General features: G+C 44.1%; 1 protein-coding gene across 1 annotated transcript in view; it reads left to right on the plus strand.

Annotated features, from left to right (window-relative positions):
* CCDC85C (coiled-coil domain containing 85C) overlaps positions 1–24,019 on the plus strand; it is a 97,493-nt gene that overhangs the window by 67,947 nt on the left and 5,527 nt on the right. The window contains exons 3-4 of the mRNA XM_065749850.1: positions 8,966–9,070; positions 21,557–21,652. Coding sequence (XP_065605922.1) covers positions 8,966–9,070; positions 21,557–21,652 — 201 coding nt within the window. The remainder of the gene's footprint in view (positions 1–8,965; positions 9,071–21,556; positions 21,653–24,019) is intronic.

The following is a 24,019-nucleotide window of genomic DNA, read 5'->3' on the forward strand; positions in this document are numbered from 1 at the left end:
TTGAGTAATGCTATATACACATCTACATGTACTCACACAGTGGAACTAGGGCAGCATTCCTCAGCTTCTCCATCGATTTACTAACGAAGAGACTGATGTTGCTGCTAATGAGCCACGGATGGGCTCCATTAGTCTGTGACTTCTAAACTTATTGCTTACAAGCCACAGACCAGATGAGGGCTACGCTGAATGTCAATGCTTATAGCTCCATTTGGTGTGTTAACTATTGAGCTGCATTTCTATTTGGGTTATAGGTTGTACTGCTTGAATCTCTGTTGCAGCAGCCCACGTCCTCTCTTGAGCAAAACCTGCCATTTGTGTGATTATAATTATGTACTGCAATTCAGTTTGAGCTGATGATCTGAGCCTTCCGTGAGTTATGGGGCTGAGCTTTCTCTGCTGGTCAAAAACAAGGGGAAAAAGATGTAGGCACTCTTAAATATTAACAGCATGCTAAAGTTCTTGCCTCAGTTGCTACAGAGAATGGAGAGGTTTGAAACTTACACTGCTGTTATTGTACATACCCCACTGAGTTGGTAATAAAAATATTTTTTTCTGGTAGTGGTTTTACATGGCAAAATCTGCTAAGCCTCTTAATGACTGTCTCTAGATATTTATTAAGCCTTTCCCTAAACTTAGTTCCCCCAGCAATAGTGAATTCCAGTTTTTTACCACTGTAAGTAGATGGAATACTCTGCTTTGCCCCTTCAACTTGTACGCATGCAGCTCATGATAAGAGGGGAGAATTAGAGCATCAGTGGGAGTGGGGTACTTGTTCCTGAGCTGTTTTTGTGACCTGCTGGTTGAACACCAGAGAGGGAATGGGGAAGCTAGGTGATTGGAGCACTGTGGTCCTCCAAGGCCTTTACTGCCAGTATAAGGAGTGATCTCAGGGTGCACAGTGTATACAACAGGGATACGAACCAGTGTAAAGGAATTTAATCTCCTGTTACTGAAAGCTCATATGACATGGAATATGTTAAATACTTTTAATCTCATCCTTTTTTTTTTTTTTCTTGTTTGCAGAGTTCTTAAGAAATCAAACACATTGATTTCTTTAATTGCGCTCTCACGTGTGTCATTTCCAGCTTGCCTGATAAATGCTATTAGAGCTAATGGAACTCTTCATGTATACTTAAAGTCAGATGTGTGCTTTGCTGAGCTTATTTTTGCTTGAATGTCTTGTAGTGATAACTGCAATTACAGAGCTTTAATTCAATTATTTCCTATCTTCACCCAGTGAAATTGCACTTCCCTCAGCTTCCTGGTGCATGATACCCTAAAACATCGACTAATGAGATAAAGGGGAAATCTTTGTGCAAGGTGATGCAACAGGGGGTGCTCAGCATTAGGATCAGCATTATGTGCTCAGTCACCAGGTTCTCTGCTGACTTATACCAGCATTTCTTTAACTTAATTTGAGATGTGTTTTTGCTTTGCTGTGTCTCACAATGTAAAGTTGCACTGGTGGACTTGAGCCAAGTTGTCCTTGCAGACTGGTTTGTTCTGATAGCGCTGTTCAGCTCTGTGAGTCTGATAAAATGTCTGTAGTTGTGAGTAAAAACAAGGTGCTTGAACTTAGTCAGCTGTATTCAGAATCACCGTGCTCAAAATCGGAATAATAAGATGTTAATGTTTGTGTAGATAATAGCAGTTTCTGCAAGACTTCATTCGTTAACATGGGAAAATGGGATTGAAGTTGAAATAGTAGTATTATCTATGTCAAATGTGGCATATAAGAACAGCTTATTTTGGTGATCTGTGGTACAGACAGAAGTTAATCCAAGATGTAAAATATCTGTTTTTTATGTAAGGTTCTAAATGTCTATGCAGCGTTCTTCTGTTCCCTTCTAGCTGTCTGACTGCAACAGCTAGCCATGACATTTCAGTCAGGTGGAGATAGCTGATGCATCCACAAACAGCTTTTTGGATCTGGGGGCTGCCTCTTAATACGATGCTGACTGTTTGGCATTCTGGTTGCTTGTTCTCTCATATATTAATGTGGGCCATTTCCAGTTTTTAATCATCTGAATGTATTAAATATGCCTCTAATTATTTTTTATTTCCATCCTGTACTAGTGCAAAAGAAGTTAGTAAAATCTTGAGTTTTGACCAGGTACCAATCAAAGCCATTTACCCACATGAGAAGTTGATATTTCCAGGTAAATTACTTCACGAGCAGCATGTGTTTGGAATAGGAGGAAAAAATTTTGAGCTAAATCTTCCATTTAATTACCAAGTTGCAAACAATGGATTGCTGAGTATCTAAATTGATGCAGTTTCAACTACTGGGACAATTATGGTGTAGAAAATCGTTGCCAGTAGGTTTAAGAATTTATACTGCAGCAACAAGCAAGTAATTCAGGTAATGGACAGTACAGCAGTCCACAAAGATGAAGGCGGCCCAACTCACTGAACTGAAATAAAACCTTTCTCCTTCTTATTATCACAAAAATAAATAACCAGGGCCTCGGAAGAGTTTTTCATCAGTTTCCACCCAGGATTCGTGGGTAGAAGTAGAATATGAAGAATTTATTTTTTATATACACATCTTTTTCATATAGAGAATTCACCACATTGTAAGCCCAAGTTCTTGTGGCCATGCATAGTCAGTATAGGGTGCTTGCTCTATAGTTAGGGACCAGTTTCACCACGGTGTTTAAGTTAGAATCATAGAATCATTAAGGTTGGAAAAGACCTCAAAGATCCTCCAGTCCAACCTCAACCCACCCCCACCATGCCCACTTACCACTTCCCTCGAGTGCCACATCTCCTCATTTCTTGAACATCTCCAGGATGGTGACTCTCCACCCCCAGGGCACCCTGTGTCACTGCAACAGAAATTCTTCCTAATACCCAACCTGAACCTCCCCTGGAGCAACGTAAGCCCATTACCTCTCATAAACTACAGCTGAAGGAATTCCTGTGCTTAGTAAAAGAATGGAAAAGCCACTAAAAACCAGAAATTGCTTCTCTCTTTCAGAGAGAAGGGCTGGCATGGCATTATAATTTGTCCAAAGAAAATCTAACCAACTGGTGTCAAAAAATGAATGTTATGTTGCCAATACCAAATTCAGCACAATATTCCATTGCCTTTAGTTGCGTTTCATGATATTGCATAATTTCTTCTGAAGTTATGTTTATTAGAAGATAAATTATTAATACATTTGATGTATATGTAATCTACACTCTCTTGAACTTAGTGTCAGTTGCAGGAAGAGCTGATGGACATAAAGCCTTTGAACTGACAGTCCTCTGGGCAGTCTGCTGTTGGTGACTCACGTGGGGCTGATCCTGCTCTTAGTACTGGATGTGTTTTCCCTTCATTGAGGGGATTCCTGGAGGTAAACAGAAAAGAGCTGGATGAGGCTTCATATTAAACTTGACCTTTGAACTTAGTTTTCTTCTTCCTGGTACGGGCACCAGGTGAGGAAGCTTTCATGGGGCTGAGGATTACAAATGAGTTAAGAAGTGACACAAGCAGCATCTCAGATGCTCAGCTGTAGCCTCAGGCTCCAGCAGGTCTGACCCTCCTGGCTCCTGCTGCACACTAGGAGGACATGGTCCCCAGCAGTCCAGAATCACAGCACCACATCTGCCAAGCCCCCTCATGAGGTTCTCATGGGTGCAGGGTGCTTATAGGTGCACACCTGAGTTGCTGAGACCCTGTGGTCTGGGAGAGAAGGGAAGCTGTGATTCTTAGTAAAGGCTTTAGTATTTCCCTAGAGCACGGAGTCAAACTGATCATTTATGATTGCTCTTTCTTTTATAACCTCTGTTCAGCCTTCAGCTATAATGACTTAGTGAAAGGAGAAAATAGTGTTTTCAATTAAAGGCTACTTATGTAACGACCCTATTTTGAATGCTAATTCATGAATTACTGGAAGCTGACAGTGTCGCTTTTTAATTTTTCTCAGCCACTTCAGCACATAATTCTAATTGAAATCGTTCTGGGTTTTTTTGCTAATATCTTTCATAAATGCTTAAAGTATCTGTCACGTAAACTTCTGTCTCTTGCCGCATTTAACTTCTATTGAGAATGGTCTATTTTGTTAGATCAAAGTGCTTCAGAATTAAATCCCTATCTTCTTTCTTTTCTCCCTTCCAGCAGAATAACACTGAAGTGTAACAGAAAAGATAATTTGTCTGACTTGTCTGTAAGTTTTCAACACTTTATCTTCGCAGTTGGTTCAACATGGCCATAGCACTGACCTGACTTTACTGGACACAAACAGAAAGGAATTAAATGTTTCTTCGTAGTAATTTGACCTTAAAATACCACAAGCACCATCCATCTTCTTGTGTTATTTGTGTTATTTTCAAATTGAATCACTCAGCACATCAGGTCAAAAAGTCAAAGAGTACCATTTCTTCTCCCTGCTAGAAAAATGGAAGGCTTTGATAGGCACAAGTGTTTGCTGATTTTTTTTTAACGTAATTCCAGGGCTTGCTAAGCACCTTCACTTCTAACTAAAATGTTTAAATGAGAAATTATTTTGTATGGAAAATCCTTGCCACTTTCCACCCCTGGTAATCATCAAATTTCTTCTGTTTTCTGGGGGAGACAGAAAGGTGAGTTTGCAGTTCATTTTTTAATAAAAGTATGGTTTCTTGGTTACATTCTTTTCTCACTGACATGAGGAGGGTAAAATTCCTTCCCTGCAAGGAGGGGCATATTTAGGTCCATTTCTGTCATAGCAGTGCTGACAAAGATCCCAGGCTTTGGTCCAACAGCAGTATATTCTGAGGTCAGTTCAAGTTCTGCCTAACTGAAAAATACAGCAATAAATGTCACATCCTTATTTTCAGATAATAAAGAGTTATTGTGTCTGGAGAACCACTGTGGAGCTGTCGGTGCTGTCAGGGTGTACAGGCTTGTCCCTGTGCTCATCAGCTGGTAAGAGGAGGTGACAACATGCAGTGGTGTTGGGTTAGACCTAGGGGAGATGTTGCGCTTCCATATTATGAGATGGTTCTCTATTTCTTTTCCATTTCCTCTTTTTAAAACAAACAAACAAAACAATGACATCAACAACTGGATGAAACAAGTGTTTGAAAAAAAACAACAATCTCAATAAAAGAGCAAGAGGTACTCCAGAGTTGTCAGTGCCTGGTTGTTGGCATTTGCAGGGCTCAAGGGTATTTCAGGATGTACAAGCTGTAAAATTGAACAGGTTAAGACTGACCGTGTGCCTCAGATCTCCTCCTTCAGTTTCTATTTCTTTTATTCTCCCTCATCTCAGCCTAGAAAATATGCGCCCCCCCAAAAAAAATTCCATCAAATCTGTGCTTTCCTATGGAGAGTTTTAGTACAAATGGAAATTATTTCGGTGATAAATTCCTTGGAACCCCACTGGAACGGGCTGCCCAGGGAGGTGGTGGAGATACCGACCCTGGAGGTGTTCAAGAAACATTTAGATGTGGTACTGAGGGACATTGTTTAGTGAGAAATACTGGTGATAGGTGGGCGGTTGGACTAGATGATCCCAGATATCTTTTCCAACCTTGGTGATCCTGAGATTCTGTGATTATATGAAATAGGAAGTGATTTTACCTGAAAAGTAATTTATTACAGACATGTTGCACATTAATTGAGATAATCTCCAACTATGATGATGAATGGGGATGATCAGTGATTGTACTTTTAATGCTGCTCTGACTGGAAAAGCAATTTGGGTTCCACTTACACCTCAGTAATGAAAATTGGGTAAGGTAATAAGAGATTTCATTTTGTGAATGAATTGACAATGCAAATACCAGGATTTTTAATTTAGGCTTAAGTGGAGTAATGGCTACTCATTCTGATGCATCATTAGTCATATTGTTTTTTAATGAGGGTTTCACTTTCTTTTTCTGCTTAGTTCCAACGCTGATAGCCAAGCCCAATGGGTGTATAAATGTTTAGGGAGGTCTGTTAAATATGCATCACTACACTTTTTTAATTTAAAAAGAAGAAAAAGCGATTTTCCTTCTGTGGCAAAAAATACACTTTCACTTTTAGTGCAAGAAAAATAAATAGTGCAGAGCTGTGACTGTTAGGCTGCTGTAAAAACTTCTCAGAGTAAGATGTGATTTGAAATGGGTTCTAACAAGTGCAGAAGTAAAACCACATTGAGTGGAGTGCTCCTGAAAGGGACTGGCTGTCCTGCTGACAGCAGTAGGAAAAGTATGAAACCCTACTGACAACAGTAGCAAAAAGTGGTTCTTTGGTCATCTCCAACACAGACCTGTTATGAAAAATGGAAGGTGATAATTTTTCTTGCCCTCCTGAATTCACCCCATGCCCCAAACACCACATTCCTCTTCTATCTCCATCCAGCTTTTTTGTTCCTTAGATTTCTTTTCTATTCTTTGTTTACTCCTTTTTTTTTTCCTTCCTACTCTTTAATTAAGGGCTTGTTTTAGTGTTCATTGAACTCAGTGGGAATCTTTCCATCAAACTGAATGCATCAGGTCAGATTCATCAGCATTAGTCATTGAAACAGCCTCACAGTAGTTTTGTCACACACACAGATTCACTGTCTTAAATGGGATTTGTTTTAAAAAAAAAAAAAAAAAAGCAATTGAACTAATCCATTATAAACAGTTGTTTGAGCAGGGTTTTTTGACTGTATCTATGTATTTACCAACACAATTTGAATCAATTTAGGCCAAATTGAAATTAATGCATACTCCTGCTGCAGGCAGGAGCACAGGTCAGGTAAATTAAATCAGTTCAAACCAGCATAATTTTAGCCAAAGTGCTGATGTGTGTTGACCAGAACTAGCTCTGCTCTCCTTGTTTCCTTTGCTGGTATTTTGATTTCCTACAAGGATGACGTGTAGTGTGTTGAAACACATAGACTAATCCCTTGAGATTTTGGGGCAAAAAGACAAGTTTCTGGGAGACGGAAGCAAATGAACACCTAATATCTTTTTCATGCCCGTTTCCACACTCCTGGTTCCCCACAGCACGTGGCATGCTGCATGTCTCAGTGCAGTTTGCAGAAGTCTGAATCAATGGGAATTAATTTGAGGGTCTAAATACTAATGAGGCAGAGCACATCCTGGAACAGAGCTTTGGGATGTGTTGTATTGGGGTCTCCATTGCATGGCTATATCCTTTTCTCTGTGCTGGTTTCTGCTGCCTTTCCTGTCCCTTTGTGAGGACCTGTTCATCCTAGACCTACTCGTCCTGGGAAGGGTACAGGAGGGATGCACTAAAGGAGCAGGCAGCGGAGGGTTGGGACCTCTCTTGGAGTTGCTGCTCCTGGTGCCTGTAAGGAGTGAAGAAGTGGCTGCATGGACAGTGGAAGCAGAACCAGCCAGGTTACAATCCTTACAGTATCACCACCGTGTTCCCTACGTGTTGCACATCTGGGGTGTTGACAGGAAAAGAAGGGTCTGGTCACCATCTTTCTTTCTGACCTTCTAACCCTCCTTTGAAAGTATTTACTGTGGTAAAGAGAACTCAGTTTTGTTCTGGTCTTTTTGTATACAGAAGGAGTTGGCTCCGTGTGCACATTTTCCTATTTGAGACTCTGTTGTGAAATGCAAACAAAATGTAGGCCATGGTCTTCTCTGATGCCACCTTGTAAATCCATGGAATCCTAAGTATCTGCTAAGCTAAAATGATACCTCTATGTGAAATATAGCAGTTCCTAGTACATCAGGTGATGCAGAACTAGCATCCATTTCTCATGATGACTTTCTTGAAAACTGACCTCCTCCTCCTAGCTTGTAAAATGCATGGGTCAGAATGCTCGTGAAAGAGGAGATCATTTTGAGATAAAGCAGAAGCTGAACTAGCACTAAGCAGGCCATCTGCCTACAAGAAAATGTTCCTAACACCGAAAGAAAATGATGTACCCTGTCTGAATGCACCAGTTGTTTGCCATGCAGTGGGAACAAGAAACAGAGGTAAACTTTCTGTATTTCTGAGGTCTGTGCACAGCCACAGACCCTGAAGTCTTGGTTATGGTCAGGCCTTTGGGGTTACTGAGGGCTTTTTTTTTTATATACAGTTGAGCTGATTTATGAGACTTCCTGTTAAATTTTATTGTGCCAGTGGTTTTTCTTTGGTTCTTTTGAAGTAGAAAACATCATTTTTGCAGCAGATGCAAGTCTGAAGTCTTAATGGAACATAAAAATCTAAAAGGTCATGATTTTATGGCTTTAAAATAAAGGACAGTGCATTGCTTTATACTCTTAAAAAAATGGGAACTTAATGAGGATATTTACTGTTAATAAAAAGATATAATCTTCTCCCAGGCCTCTGATTTTGGCTACTTGTATGTTGATGTTTTATGGCTGTGCTTTCTTAAAGGAGAAACTCTTCTTGTTTTAAGACCATCCCATTTCAGAATGACAGAGTAAGAGAACAAATAACATGAAGCAGATATTATTGTCCTCACATTATTCAGTGTTCCCGTAACACTTGATGCCTCCTTTCAGCACAGACAGATTACATCTATCTGTATGTCACACTGACTACCTTCCTGTTCGCTGAAGTCTTGTTGTACCCTAATGTAACCAAATAAGAAACTGTTGCTTTCACATGCCTTTTGAAAGCTTAAATGAGTTACAGTAACACTGTTTACACTCATTGCTCTCCACCTACAGGTGCCTGGAATAGCTGATGTTGCTTTAAAAAGATCTAGAAAATATCTTGGTGGATTTGCACCTTAACAAATGTTTTTAACTAGCGTGAACTTGGATAAAATTAAAATGCTTTCTCACTTTGTCATTTAGTGGCATAGACCTTGAGAGTTTCATCTCCAGCTGCTTGCAAATGCCTTCTCCAGGTGTGGGCATGGGAAAGGCACCATCATATCACGATGGTCACCTGAGCTGTTGTTGCAGCAAGAAGTTACGGGAGCAGCTCACAGTAAATAAGTGATTGTGGGAAAAGGTAATCCAGAAGAAAGGACATAACTTTCCTTCTTTTTGCTAATGTAGCCTGTCCTGTTTTCTTTTGTATTTGCAGCAGTCCAGCACTGGAGATCTGAGGACTCTGAGAAAAGGGTTATCCCCATACCACTCCGAGTCACAGCTGTCCTCACTGCCGCAGTACCAAGACGCCCTGCAAAATGTAAGAGTCCTTTCCTTGTCTATACACACAAGAGCCAGAGCTTTCCTGGGGAGAGGGTCTGCACACAAAGATTCAGGGAGCAGCTCTCCCTAGAAGCTGTCCCTGGAGCCAGCTAAACGATGCAGCTGTTGGGAGGATGGAGAGCCTCTGGAAATACTGAGCTTTACCCGCAAAAATTTTGACTCATTAACTTCCCTGCTCAGGTTTTTTTGTCTGACAGTCACTGTTGTGCATATTTTTAAGCAACGGTGAGTCTTGTTACACCTGCTTCTCCTTCTTCGTAAATATCCTTTATTCCTGCTGTCTAAAAGCTCCTCTTAGGTGACATAAAAATTGTTTTGCCAATGCACAGTCAGGATTGCTTTAGTGATTAAGTTCTCAGGACTTTTGTTTCAGGTTTTTCTGCAGCACAAATGAGGTTTTATGTTTCCTGAGATTTGCCTGCGTTGCTTCTTCTCACATGACAGAGGAATCTTGGTTAGAGGCAGAGAAGGCTCTTGCAAGAGATAAGTGCTGTGCTGCTGTGTCAGGGCTGCTCCCTGCTGCCCTGCGGTGCACGGGTGACTGTTGTCCAGATGTTTGCCCCAGTGCCTGGGACACCACCTGTGTTGCTGACGGTTGTATTTTGGCTGCCTACTAGGGTAAAAGTCATTCTGTATGGTAAGCATTCCTGTTACAGCTGTTAACAAGGTGGGGGAGAAGTAATAATTTAGGGAAAATTTCTTGAGTAAAACTCCATTCAGTGTGAGAGTCTAGAATGAATGAAGAACCTTTATCTAAAAAGAAACAAAAAAATCTAAGCAAGACAAGATCGTAAAAATGAAGTGGAAGTTTGTGTACCCTCTTTTCTTTGTTCCCCATGCAGCAGTCAGGAGACTTTACAAGGATAGCACAGATGTTTTGTCCTGGGAAAATGCTGGTGGTACTGGCATTATTACATCCAGTCTAAATCTCCCATCTTCGAGGTTGAAACCATTTCTCCTCGTGCTGTCACAACACATCCTGCTGAAGAGTCTGTGCCCTTCTTTCTTACAGGGCCCTCTTCAGATACAGGAAGGCCAGTAGCAGGTCTCCCTGGAGCCTCCTATTCCCCGGGCTGCACAGCCCCAGCTCTCACCTGTCCTTGCAGGGCAGGTGTTCCATCCCTTGGGTCATTTTTGTGCCCTCCTAATCGTACTAATAGTACAATATACGGTATATTGCTCCCCTGGTGAAGGGGAGTGACCTCAAGTTCATGCAGATTTCTCTGCATATTTCTATCACCCCCCAGAAAATGGACATATAGATGTACCTGGCTTTCCCAGCAGCCCTTTTTTTTTTTTTTTTTTTTGACAGCAGGCATCAATTCATGAGAAATCGTTCCTGTGTGTGTGTGCACAGGCTTCGTTTGGGTGAGTGATGGTGGACACTTGGCGTCAGCTCCACACCTGTCACATCTGCTCAGGGTTTCATCTCTGTCACCGTCTGTGAAACTATTTGGGGAAGTTACTCAGTACATCCCTCCCTGTGTCATTACATTTGTACATGAGCATCACTCCGTTTCTCCCTGGCCCATACATCCCTCAGTTAATGAAAGAGTTTGTTCTTTCTAATGAATCCTGGGTCATGGACACCAGTGTGTACTCAGGATATGGAGTCGAAAGACCCTTGCTATTGCAGGCTGTGCAGAGACAGTTTGGCTGACAGTTAATCATGCAGACAGTGAATTAGAGATTTGCTCTCTAGTCTGTGGCAAATAAAACGTCCAGTAAAAGTTGCAGGGATTGGTTCCCTGGTCATTGCAAAGGAAGGGGCAGGCTCCAAGGCAAGCAGATTGGGCTGACTTGATCCTTCCTATTGCTGGCAGCCTCCAGACCAGCGTATCTTTGACTTCAGTGATGTCCCAGTAATGGGAGCTGAGTTGGAGCTACCTGTAAGTTGTACTGCTGAGGATCTGCTGGCCAGCCTAGTGTCTGGGTGTCAGCAGTGGAAACAATCCCACAGCATCTGTGCAGAGCTTGTGCTTTCACCGATAGCCTGGGTTGTTAACTTGTCTTCAGTGCTTTGGTCCTCTGTGGTGGTTGAAGTGAGTTGTTTCACCCATATGATATTCATGTTTGTGTTTCTTGTGTGACTCAACCACATGGATGCACAGCACTTGCACTCTAATGTGATGTTCTGTAGGAAACTGTTGGCTCCATGGGAGTCTCAGATCCATGACTGGGGAGCACAGAGAAAGTAAAACTCATCCAGCAGAGAGCTTTTCTGGAGTTATAACAAGACCAGGTGGGAGTTAGTGACGTGAAGTTCTGTTTGTTGGCATTATTTAAGGAGTCTGCATTGCCCATTCATATGGACTCACCTCTGGGTAGTGAGATGGAAGTTATGTTTCAGTAACACAGAGTTTTAGAAGAGAAATGACAATTTCAGGTAATTGGCATTTGCATGGGAAGAGGAGCAGGAGTCAGTGCAGCTATGGATTGGGACTGGGATCCTCTTGTGACCATGTGTAGCTTCTTTCACCTCTCTGTGCCTCTGTTTTCCCTCAAAGGGACTGCGTGGGAAATGACCCACCCCATAGTGTGGTTTTCAGGCTTTATCACTAAGCTAAATAGCACTAAGTGCTCCAGAATCCTCCAGAGATGCATACTGAAAGGCAGTATTTAATTTTTGGAATGCTGTGGCATTGCTGGAGGGTTCATCTAACACTTGCTGACTACATTTCTGACATAGAGAGAAAGTGGAGGGGGGAAGGAAATTCCCCATCCACATGATTTTGTTACTACTAGTCACATTTCAGCAGCTCGTTTGCTAAGGGGCAGAATCTCAGCTTCTAGTTTCTGGAGCATTCAGGCTGTTTGTACTCCTGTGGGTAGAGGTCTTCACTTTGGAAAGCTCATATGTCAGCTGGCTGGAGGAGCCCCTATCTATGTTGGCACGATCCACCAGGAAGGGTGAACCAACCTGTTAATGACAATTGGAGTTAGCCTTAGCTGGTTGTGATTTAAAATGTACAATCATTTGATTATAGCAAGAATCTTTCCTTTGGTGGAAATAACTGTAGATTTTTGTAATGGAAACATCATGTTCAATGAGCTAGGGATGCAGGAATGGCCTGTGCTGATAATGTGAGACAACTGACAGCAAACAACTGGGTAAACAGCAAGGGATGTGTGGTTTGCATCAAGACCAGGAGGTCTGTGCTGAGATAAGGCCACAGCACAGATGGCTCATTGCTAGAATTGTTCCCTGATAAGGGGAGGGTGGCAGCAAGGTTGCACCTTGGAGGTGCCATTGTGCTTCCTTTTGTTCAAAAGGGATGGCTTAGATAAGGTACATGAAATGAGGGAAAGGATGCACCAGGCAGCAGCTTCCTAGAGTTTATGGGGGTGAGTAAGCAGGACTGAGATAAAGATCAGCCCGTAACAACCATTGACTTGTAAAGCTTGTAAAATATCTGTCCAAAAATACAGTTCTCTGCCATCAACGAGGAGGAATGCCAGAGCTGTCATTAAGGCAGCTGGTGTCTGTTGTCCTCTGTGTCACACAGTGACCCCAAGCACGCACCTCTTGATGAGTGTGAAGGTGTGTGCTGCTCATGGCATTTGTCTGCAGGGACTGCCTCTTTGAAAAAACAAAGTCCAGGTCTGAGGCTGAGCTCAGGCTGCCCAGCTGCTTTCTGTTCACCTCTGCTCTTCCTGCTCGCTGGACTAATTCCCTTAATTTCCACCATGCCATCACTACCAGCCATGTTTGTGCTTGACAAAGATGCTCGTGAAGTGTGTATTCCATTTACCACGTGGCACGTATGCTGAGGTAAAAACAAACCCAAATATTTGTGGTGTGTAGGTGTCAGGAGAAGCCATTGGATGAGGTGGAAATGGATGACAAAGGCTCCTTGGCTGCCTGCCTGCTGAGCCTGCAGTACATGGCTTAGAAGGCATGGTGGTGATCCACTGACAGTTAGACTCAATGGTCTTAGAGGTATTTCCAACCTTAACGGTTCTATGATTCTGTGATTTGGTAGAGGCAGCGAGGGGAGGTGATGTGAGGGTGCACAGGGGCTAAAATAGAACTCCTTCTGAAAGCCCTGCATTCTTTTAGCTGGAACAGATCTCAGTGGTCTCAGTCCTCTGATGCACAGATTAGGGCAGAGGAGCAGTGAGGATGTGACTCAGTCTCTCTCCTCTGCTCCCTGCAGAGAAAATACCAAATTTATCCTGCACCAGCCTGGAATCAGTGGAGATCAGGGGAAACGTGGCCGTAGCATCCCTGCTGGAGCCTGTGTGGGAGTAAATCCATTCCTCTCTGGGAGCAAAACCAGACTGGCTCCTTAAAGCTGTCTTTGCTTTTAAAATCAAGACTGAGACAGCCAAAGATGACAGCTCCCGTCATGTGAGGGCTGGTGTCCAGGGGCACTACCCAGAGGAGCCCTCTGGGCCTCGTGGCTCTCACTGGTGTGAACTCTCACTGGTGTGAGCTGAGCACGTCCTGCTGAGGCCATCCCATAACCAGGCTGCCTTTGCAGACAGGGAAAACAATAGCAGAGGGGCAGCTTCTTCCTGCTGCCTGCACCAGTACTGGGGAGCAGACAAAGGCAGAGGTTCATGGTGGCCATTCTGCCACTGCAACAATAGCAGCTGTGGAAGGGAAAATGAGATGAGAGGTTTGTAGGGAGAGTGGCAGAATTTGCAGCCCGAGGAGGGCTTTTGTGAAACTTCAGAGTATATAGCAGGAGACTGAGAACAAGCCAGTGCGTTTTTAAAAGCAGCTGCCCTCCGTGAGCTGCTATTCTGGTGCATCTGAGCAGCATGTGGCTTTTTCCCCAGAGCAGCCAACCAGCACGAAGTTGGACAACGTCAAAGTTTGGGGATTTAATCAGCAAAAGAGGCACTGATGGTCTGTATTCATCATCCACTGTTACAGGTAACCACAGAAGGTGAGAAAAATTCATCTGCTTTGATGATCTGCTGTAAATCAGCATGTTCATTGCCGTGTCTGCTAGTGTGGGGCTGGCAGTGGGACGAGGATAAATATAGAGGCCCATAGACCTCACCTCCCTCAGATCTCAGAGAGAGCTGCTACCAGCAGTGGCACAGCAGGCACAGTGAGGTGCAGCCCTGGTGGGGTGCTACATGACCATTGGGGACAAATGGGATCTGATGTGTGCCATCCTCTGCCCACCTGAACCTTTTCAGCAGGGCCACCCTGGTCCAGGAGGTGTGCTTCAGAACCAGGAAAGTCTTAATATTACTCACTGCTTCCTTCTGCAATGGAATGAGCTTCATGTTTCCTTACTAAAATAGCTAGCACCTCTCCAAATACTCATGCTAATAGTGCCCCTGTGAGTCAGCTGCAGTTAGTGCACTTTGTCTGTGGGTACAGCAGGGGCTACTTCTGTCCGTAGCACTTTTATTTGTTTGCATCAGGTGGTTATGGGCTGGAACCACTCTGAATCTGTCTTGTTGGTAATAGATAGCTGAAGCTGGCAGCAAGGCTTTCTGGTAAGCAGAGAATTGCTTATATCTGTGCAGCAAACCTGCTGCAAACCCAAAGGACAGCAACGCTAAGTTCTTTTTCTGCTGCTGGAGGAAGTTGTCCCAGCAGCTTGCACACTCTGAAGGGTTTCCCAGGGCTGGAGCTGTGCTCCACCATTAGCGTTTCCTTTCCTGTTGGTAGATGAGACCCACTTGCAAACAATGTCCTGACTTTGTTTATTGTGACTCTGGCAGTCCCTGAAAGCCTTCCTTCCCTTGTGTGTCTCAGTACAGCTCATGCAGTGTGGCATGTCTCCTGGGGAGAACAGCTCTTCTGTTGTTCAGTGTCCTCGGTGTTCTGCTCAGAAAGCAGTGGAACAGTGAACTTGTTTCTCTGTTGATCAAAAGGGCCATGAAAGCACACTGGGTTACCCAGGTGGCTTCCTGTGAACTTGCTGTCTGATGAGATGGCTGAGCTGGGCAGACAGAGCCCTGCGCTGTGTGGTGGCAAGGGTTAATTAATGGGTTTGAATAACTGCATGACCAGATGTTCTCTCTGATTAAAGGGAGCAAATGAAGTAATGCCAGAAGAGATTAGCCACTGCAGTAACGTCCCTCTGTCGGATAGGGAGGGTGCTGTGCAGAGCACCAGAGGCTGCTGCCCTCACCCCTGTCAGTGTCCAAAATGGTGCTGTGCTATGGAGCTGGTGTTTCTCTGCACAGCATCCCACTTGTTTCTTCTCACGTGACTGCCAGCAGGGTGTTAAAATGGACTGATCATCTGCCAGGCACACTGGGCATGCAGCACATGTGGGTACTCCTGGGCTGTGGAGAGAGGGTGTCCCATGCTCAGACAGGAGAGAAGCAGCTTTGAAGGGAAATGGCAGCCTGGTGTGGGGTCATGCCTTGGAGCTGTGTGGCATGCTCACTTCTTGGAGGTTTTAGCCCCTCTGCAGCATCACAGTGGCAAAATAAGGGATCACATAGAATCACAACAGACACAGAATCATATGTGAGGCCCCAGGGCATCACATGCCCAGGGGTGGAGCTGGCCACGAAGACGTCCCATATTCTGCCAGGCTCTGCCTGCTGCTTCCCACATGCTTGTGGGCAGATTGCTACACTGGCTTGTCCCTCAACAGCTCTCAATTTACAGAGCAGCATAGACACCTTGATTTATGTATGACACCTGGATGATGATGAGTGCTAAAGAAGGTCCCAAGCTTAATTCAAACCTGGTTAAGTAGGCTGCAAACAAAACCACTGTGAGATAAATCTACGTGCCTGGGAATTTTATTGTGAATTATCTGGCAGTGCCTGCCTATAATGTAATTTTCCTTGTTCTGCCTTGGCAATAAAAACTTCTGATATGATTCCATTTAGCTGTAATGTTGTCTGAGATATGCCATTAGAACACTGTGACGCATGTAATCAAATCTGAACCTTGAATGCCTGCTTGTTTTTTGGAATCATAGACAAAAATTAATAGAAAGCGAAGATGTGAAGTTCAGAAGCATGAATGTTTGCTTGCATGCCACACTTTGGTCTGAGGCATTTTTAGTGCCTGGCCTGTGACTGCTGGTGAAGCAAAATCAGCATGCTATTTCCCTCTGGGTTTTGAAACTTAGCTCCCTTTTTGTTGTCTTTCTGCAGATCAGGAATAGCTCTCTTGGAGCTGAGGTAGGAGAGGATGTCATTAAAGTGTGGAATGTCATTGAGGAGAAGGAGATTGAAAACTGATGTCAGAACCAAGGTCTTGTGTTTTTTTCCAATCCCTGGAGGAATCAAGGAGAAATTGTTTATTGCAATTTCATTGTTCTTTTTTTTTCAGATTTCTAACCCAGAACCTATAAAAGAACAGACACCTATCATCACCAGTTAGGCTCTTTTCTTCTTGGATTCCAGAGTATTCCCACTATTATTAAGAAATATTCTTATTTTAAGCCTTATTTTGCCTCTGTGGAGGTGTGTCATTATTAGGAGTTCCCAGTGTGCACTGTTACGGTCTAATTAATTTTGTTCTTCTTAGCACATAGGAACAGAGTATTGACCACAGTGTTTTTCAGCATCTGAGCTGGACCACATCCCATGCAACTAGACAGAGCCATCAAGGACTCATTAGGCAGCATGGTTTTAGGCACCAGCAGTGCCATCATGGCTCAGTATGCAGCAGCAGATGTTTTCAGCAGCTGCATTTAAGGCCTCAGCTCTTCATTTGTTTGGTGTCTGATTGAAAAGGATCTTTGGCAGTGTTTGTTGTTTTCGAATTTTCTTTCTCACACCAGTGCTCTTACTTCACTGATCTTCTCTGGGTTCTGGACAGGAGCAGTACTTTGGGGCTGCTTTTATTCAGTTTGTTTTCTGCGGTGGATTTGAGGCTGCCACCAGGTCATTTGTGGCAGGTAGAGAAAGGAAGGATTTATTTAGCATGCTCCCTCAAGGGTCCTCTGACTTGGGAGAGTGCAGAGCTCCTTTTCTCTTTTCTCAGTCTAGCTGCCTGAACTGTGCATCTTCTTACAGGCATCAAGCTTGAATCGTAAGCCCTGCAGGCAGGGCTCAGGTGAGAATTTTCTGAGAGAGTCTCAAACAGAACGGGCTTCTGTAGTGATTTGGACACGTACAGTGTAAAGCTGTAGTGTAATGAGCTCTGGCAAGTGCACCGGTCCCGTCACAGATGCCAGCAAATGTCTTGCGGTGGTCTTCTTGAAATGGAGGAGTAGGTGAGGGCAAAAAGGGAGATGCATTCAGTGATGCTTCAGTACTGCTGTATATGTAGGGGTGGCTGAGAAAGAGCTCCTGTCGTGGTTTTCCCATTGGGAAGAGGCTGGATTCTTGGGTACTCAGGATGTTTCTCCCATGAGATGGGTGTGAGAGCCTCTCCAGGGGTCTGCAGGACCCTGCAGTCCCAACAGCAGGGGCAAGGCTGTTCTTTCCACATCAAGGTTGTATTCAGGTGGGTTGCAAGCAGTTTGACAGCTTTTGTTTCCCTGGGAGTGGCACTGAGTTTTTGCTTCTTGAGGACTTGGAGAAGGGCCTCTAGTTCTTTAAAGCAGCAGTGGCCAACAAGCACTGTGCTTACAAAAATATTTCCCCCAAGGAACTGCATGATGCAACCAGTCTGAGGTTGGCACTCTCCCTGCTGGGCAGCCCTTTTGTTTTTTTGTGACATTAACTGTGGCTGTGGTAGAAGCAGAAGAGACATGCATTCTAATTCTACTCAGGTGACCACTGGAAGTCACAGTGTAGATGTAAAGTAGTTTTTTTCTAAGTTACAAGTTCCTTGTATAACTGCTGAGTTAAACGAGCTAACTTCTAGTCTTGTCTCTGTTGCTGTAAGCCCGGAGCAACACCAAAGCCAGAGAGAGTAAGAAACTTTGCCTTTTGAAACGGCTCAGCTTCTTGTTTGTTGGTTCAGCTTCAGCAGAAGCAAATGAGAAAAACAGTTAAGATTGTATTTTTCAATAGCTTCATTGCAAGGGCATGGTGTTTTCGTTACTTCTGAGCTATTATTTAGCACCATTCATTTACAGAACTACGTGACATCTTGGCCACATGATGGAAGATGAAGAGTGAGCCGTCTCTGAGACGCTGAGTGCTATGAAAACCTAGCAAGTGGAAAGGCTAGATATTTAACAGGGACACAACCAGACAGGGAGAAGAAATTGAGAGTGATGCATGCCCCCAAACACTCTTTATTACTTTTTGCCTATATGGACAATTCCTGCTTCTTAGGACGTAACCAGATTAACCTTGCTATTATTGCCCATCAGGATGCTGAGTCAGTTGTGTTCCCATGGCTTTGATAATGTCAGCTTTAAGGAACAGGAAGGGCATAGATTTCTGCAGTGATGGAGGTCCTCAGAGTAGCTGAAGTAGAGTGCAACCATGGTGATTCCTACCTATGTTTTCCAAATGCGTCTGTTTTAGACGTGAGGAATCTCTTCCATCAATGTGATTTCAGCTACTGCCTTAATGCTGACTTCCTGAGACTTCCCCCTCCATCCTGTTCTCCTTTCAGTCTACTATCTCAGATTCCCCCTCCCCTGCATTTCATCTCAACTGTTTCCCTGCTGGGTAAAATGCACGTCCTCCTTTTTCTTCCTGTTCCCTCCCTCCTCTCCCACTGCTGGCAGTTTTCCAGTTCAGCAACCTTGACGTTATCTCCAATTCCTTCCATTTCCTCCCCTCCAGCTAACACTATCGGTGAACTCTGCCCGTTTTCCTCTCCTCCATCCTCCACAGGCTGGCCATGCATCCTGCTGGGTGTGTTGTCCTTGCTTACCACAGCTCCCCTCTTTTCTGTCCACCTTCATGTCTGTCCCACTGCAGGAAGCTGATGGGAATTTGACTAAAGCTTTTTTTTTGTGTGAACTGCATTGAAATCAGTGGGAATTATGCACCTAAGCACCTTTATGATGGCTCCTTCTATGTCTGGAAAGAGCATTCTGTAAGGGTACAGCTACACAATAAAACCTTTAAGTGTAGTGATAAATACTAAGGTATCTGTAGTGATGTGGAGTGTTTCCTGGCAGCATGTGGATATTTTTACTTGATGCATCTTACAGCTGCAGATTGTGGGAATATTGGTGTGATCCTTGCTCACTCTCCTCTTTTCTTCATATGCACGTTTGGCTTTTGTTGGAAACTAACTCTCATTTCAGCAGTGGGAAGGCCTCCATGGCTTGCAGCATGGCAGGCCTGCATCATGGGTTTCTTGTGTACTCTCTCATGCAAGTCTCTGTCATTTCTACAGCAATTCGGATGTCCATTTTAGTTTGCAGGTGTTACTTTTGGGTTCCAACCTAAAGATGAAGAATCATGCCTGCTTTAGAAATAGAGTCATCTCATACTGAGACTCCAGCAGCAAGGATTGGGCCTTCCTCCTTTGTTGCATCCCCCACTCCTTAGCGTTAATTTTCTCTTCTTGAGTCAAATTCTCTACTTGCTTTCAGGTGGAGCTCAGCTGATTGCATTTGCCAAATTTCAGCCACTTTTATCCAAAGGGCACCGACCCGTTCAGCATTTCTGTGTGATCTGATCCTTGCAGCATATTACTGTGCTTGCAGGATTGCTTTTATCATGTCAGTATGGTAATCAGTGAAGTATGATCAAACTCTTTAGAAAGCATTTCTCTCTAATCATTCCGGTTTCATTTGTATTCTGTAATAATTTTGAGAGTGATTATGATCACGGGGATGCTTTGTAGCTCATTAGTGATATTCCTTCTGTGAGGGGAAGCTGCTGCTGCCTGTCATATAGGGGACCTCGTGTTCTGCTCAGGTTTTGTCACAAACAGGTATTTACAGTGTCGGTAGATGTGGGATCCAGCTGAATTTCTTTTACTTTTTCTGATTACAGTCAACTCAGAAGAAATACTGCATGTTGCACCAGCTGGTATTTCCTGTGTTGCTTCCATAAGGGGCTGTGGGGAAGGTTCTTTACCAAGTGTGGTTCATGGCCACAAACTTCCACATTTTCTACTTTTGGTTGTCATTGGTCATTTATGGAAGGAAGACAGCTTTCATGCTGAGATGAGAGGAGGTGTGCAAGAATCGATGCCTGTGACCTCTGTGGGAGGCTGACTGTGCATTTACCAGCTCTGAGAGACATCCGTAACCCCTTTTGTGGCCCTAAGGCACAGCTGTAGCCTGGCTGGAGTCAGTGCTCCCTCCCCAGGCTCTGCCTTTTCTGTGTAACATTAGGGGCAGACCGGATGCTGAGGGTGTGTCCCCAGGTGGCCATAGAGCTCCAGCGAGCTGTGACCCTCTGCCAGCAAGTGTCTGGCCTGGTCGCCATGCTTCGTCAGTCTGTTAAAGCTCCTTGGAGAGTTACTGAGGAGTTACTAAGTCTGATTTTCCCTTTTCTGAGATACCTGCCTCTCAGGAAGTGTGTCACCAACAGCTCAGTTCATGAAGGTCAGTATTATGGGAACGTGGCTGTTGGTTTTCATGGGCTAAGCACAGGCCTGCGTTAGGCTTGGAAGGCTCCGTGCCCTTCCTGCTGTTCTTGTCTGTGGCCTAATGGACCGCTCCATCATTTTCCTAACTTCAACAGTTCGGAAGCGCGAGATGTGACAAAGTGCCCCTCCTTGGGTCCTCCTTTCTGGCACGGCTCACTTGCTGGCCTTGGCTTGGAAGGTGGGGTGGTGATGTGAAGCGTAAAACACTGTGTGGAAAAGATGATAATGGAGCGCCTCATGCATTGATTGCAAAAGCATTCCTGCCGTGGTGCTGCGTACCGCTGCCATCCTCATTTGCTTTCACAGTATAATCATTCTTTGTCTTTCCTAAGGGATGTGAAGGCTAAATATGAGTTTGGTCAATGGTTTCATTGTTGATTTTGTCCAGTGCTATAAAGCAAATACAAAATATTAGTGTCAGGGAGGGTGCTTTTCATTCCCATTTTGTTTCATACAGTCCAAGATGGATGTCTTTATCAAAAGTGCTTACAAGGCTGTTTGAGCAGGAGAAATCTTTTGTAAACCATAATTTTGGGATCTTTCCCAATGGGATCCTTCATGCAAGAGAACTGGCCAGCTTTTTGGAAGAAAACCCAGCCAACATTAGCTTTGGACATCTGTTTGTTTTAAGGTTGCCTTCACAATTTTCTCTGTAGCTGAAGATTGGTACTTGATGTCTATGTGAAAGCACTGCCAAAAAAGCGATGATGTTCTGCCAACTGTTCCTTTCATGTGTACAGCTTCTTAGAAATGACCGCTTTATGCTGAAGATCTCTGCATTGCTCCCTTGGAAGAGGACCATTTGTGTCCTTACACAGAGTTATCTGAAATGGGCAATGCGTGTTTTCTGAATTTAGCTTTAAAGCATGGTGATCTCCTGCCTGAGTACATATAGACCTAGTGATGGTAGGCTTAAATGGAGTTAGCTAAAATCGTTTTGGGGGGTGTGGAGGTATGTGTGTCTTTGCAAGTGGCTGAAGAAGACTGAATTTGAGATGGCTAGTGGCTATTTTCTTCCTTCCTGCTATAATAACCCAATAGGAATTAAAACATCTCTTCTTATTTAAACAGGGACCAGCTCGCATGACAGCTGATCTTGCATCATCTCCTGCAGCAGGATATGTCCCTGTTGGTCAGAAACCAGAGGCTGTTGTGCATGCCATGAAGGTAAGAATGCCCACACCACCGTGCACCGTGTGGTGTAATGCAGTGCAACTAACCCTAAACTGGCAGAACTGTTGTGCACATGGAAACATGACAATTGGAAGTGGAAAGTTAGTGTTCAGGCACACGATCAGTAGCCAGCACCTGTATCATGAGCTGTAATGATTGCTTCTAATACTTGGAGTACAGCAAGATCACACAGGACTGTGTGGGTTGGAGACCTTCAGCAAAAGCTACTGCTGCTGAAGGTGTTAAGAGAAGGGTGTCCAGCATCATCAGGGTTTAAAAAATACCTTCAGTGCAGTTTATACTGCTTCCCAGAGGAGTCCTGGCTACTGAACTGTCTGTTCGGTTGCTTCCATGTATATTTCCTGTGTTTTCTTGGTGTTTTCTTAGCTGCTAAACTGATGCCTAGCAGAACTTTGTAAACTCATGCAGTTCCTTCATTTTTGTCTGCTGTAGGGGTTATGGGACCAAATTTCCAAGTAAGTGCAAAAAACATAAATGCTTTTTAACATGTGGTTTGATAATCTCCTGTAAAGGATTTGGAGGTTAATGAGGAAGATTCTCGGAAACTGGAAATTGAGTCTAGCACAAAGATGCATGTAAAAGCTTTGAAAGGAAGCTGGATGCCTGGTTGTTTGCCCATGTTATGCCTCCGCTTCAGAGCTTTGTTGATCATAGGGAAGGGCTGCAAGAAGTTCTCCTCTGAGATTTCATAATGTGGCTGGTGGGGTATGTTTGTCTTTCTTCAAAACCCTGGAAACTGCCTCAGCTGGGGACAGGAAACAGGTGGCACAGCAGTCACATCTCACAGGGCATAATGTGACGTGTCCTGCTCACACACTTGGGGTTAAAAATGTTCTTAGATTTGAAGTGAGGAGGAAATTCTTCTCTCAGTCAGTGTGGCAATGAGGAGATTTTTATTTTTCCTTCCTGTAGCCTTTTTCCAAGGATCAGCTGCACATTGAAGGGACTGAGGAAGCTGATTGTGGTCTCTGCCCCTCCTCCTACTTCGTATGACACAATAAAATCAAGGCTGTTGGTCTCTGTTCACAGATCTTAAACTGGGTGGAAGATAATGTGTTTTGGCCATGACATGCTGCAGCAGATGGAGTTGGTCTTATTTGCACCCTGCAGAACTGGGAGCATTTTCAGTGCTGGCCTCTGCATGAGGGAGATGGGGTACAGCTAGCAGCCTAGATGCTGTCTGTGGTACAGCTCACAACCTATGCACCTTGCCTGTATGATGTTGAATACTGGAGAAGCTCTTCTTAGTTGTGTGATGTCCCCTAGGCTTCTTTTTTCTTTTTTTCTCCTGCAGCTGAACCACTGTGTGAATGAAATGTTCTCTTCAACTTAGTATGCGTTATTCCTCGAGCATCTTTTGGAGTTTTATTTTTGCTTCTGAAATAGTTTTTGCTTATTTTGCACCTGCTAAATACGGAGCAAGATGACAGGTTGGCATTCCTAACAGCTGTTTTAGCTAACAAGAGTAAAAGGTACATATGCTGCATCTCAGTGTCTCACTGAACATCAAAGCACTTTTCTTAGGCATTGAGCAAACCTGCTAAAGACGTGGGGAGATGTGGAGGAGACAAATGTGAGAAAACTGTTCAGCCTATAGTTCACCTCATCTGGGCTCTGTGCAGTGGGCACTGGGCCACCAAGCAGACAATCCTCGTTTCCATTGATGCTGAAGGAGGCAGGATTTGGCCCTGCCAAAACCAGGGAAGAGTCCTAGTAGGACGTATGGACTTTTTCCTTGCTGAAACAGAACTCTGCACGATGCTGTGTTTCCCCATGCTTTGTCCATGTAGCCTATAAAAATCTATAAAATTAGCGGGGCTTGTGCTGTTAGGAAGGTATTCCTAAATATCAGAGTCCTTCCTCAGAGAAATGCTTACCTAAACAAAACCCCCTTCAGGGCCGTATTGCAGTTATCCAGACTCTGGTGGGTTTTGCTTATTTTTAAATACTCAGGGCATGGTCCTGCAAGGTGAGACAGGAGGGGAGGGGATGTGATGGACCGGGTGACTCTGAGGTGACACCGTTCTTGATCACAGACATCAGTGCAGTCACGAAAGAGAACTAAATATACCCGAGGTGTTCCTCACAGTTTACATAGTGACATGGAGGCAGCGAGATGAGCCAGCGTGCTCATTGCAAGCAAGGGGCAGCACGTCTGCAGCGTGTTGGTGAACATGTTGAAGAGGTTGTCCCCAGCAGGAGCTGTCCTCAGGCAGACAAGCAGTGCTAGGAACTGGGGAGTGCTGCCTGTTTTTGGCCCATCCCCTGCCCAGGAGTCACCGCTTCCCTTTGGCAGAGTGCAGCAGAGGAGATAATGTAGTACTGAGGTGTTTGCAAAGG

Source organism: Cyrtonyx montezumae, unplaced genomic scaffold, assembly GCF_038088225.1.
Source record: "Cyrtonyx montezumae isolate F1298 unplaced genomic scaffold, pur_monq_1.0 scaffold_10, whole genome shotgun sequence".
Taxonomy (NCBI): Eukaryota; Metazoa; Chordata; class Aves; order Galliformes; family Odontophoridae; genus Cyrtonyx; species Cyrtonyx montezumae.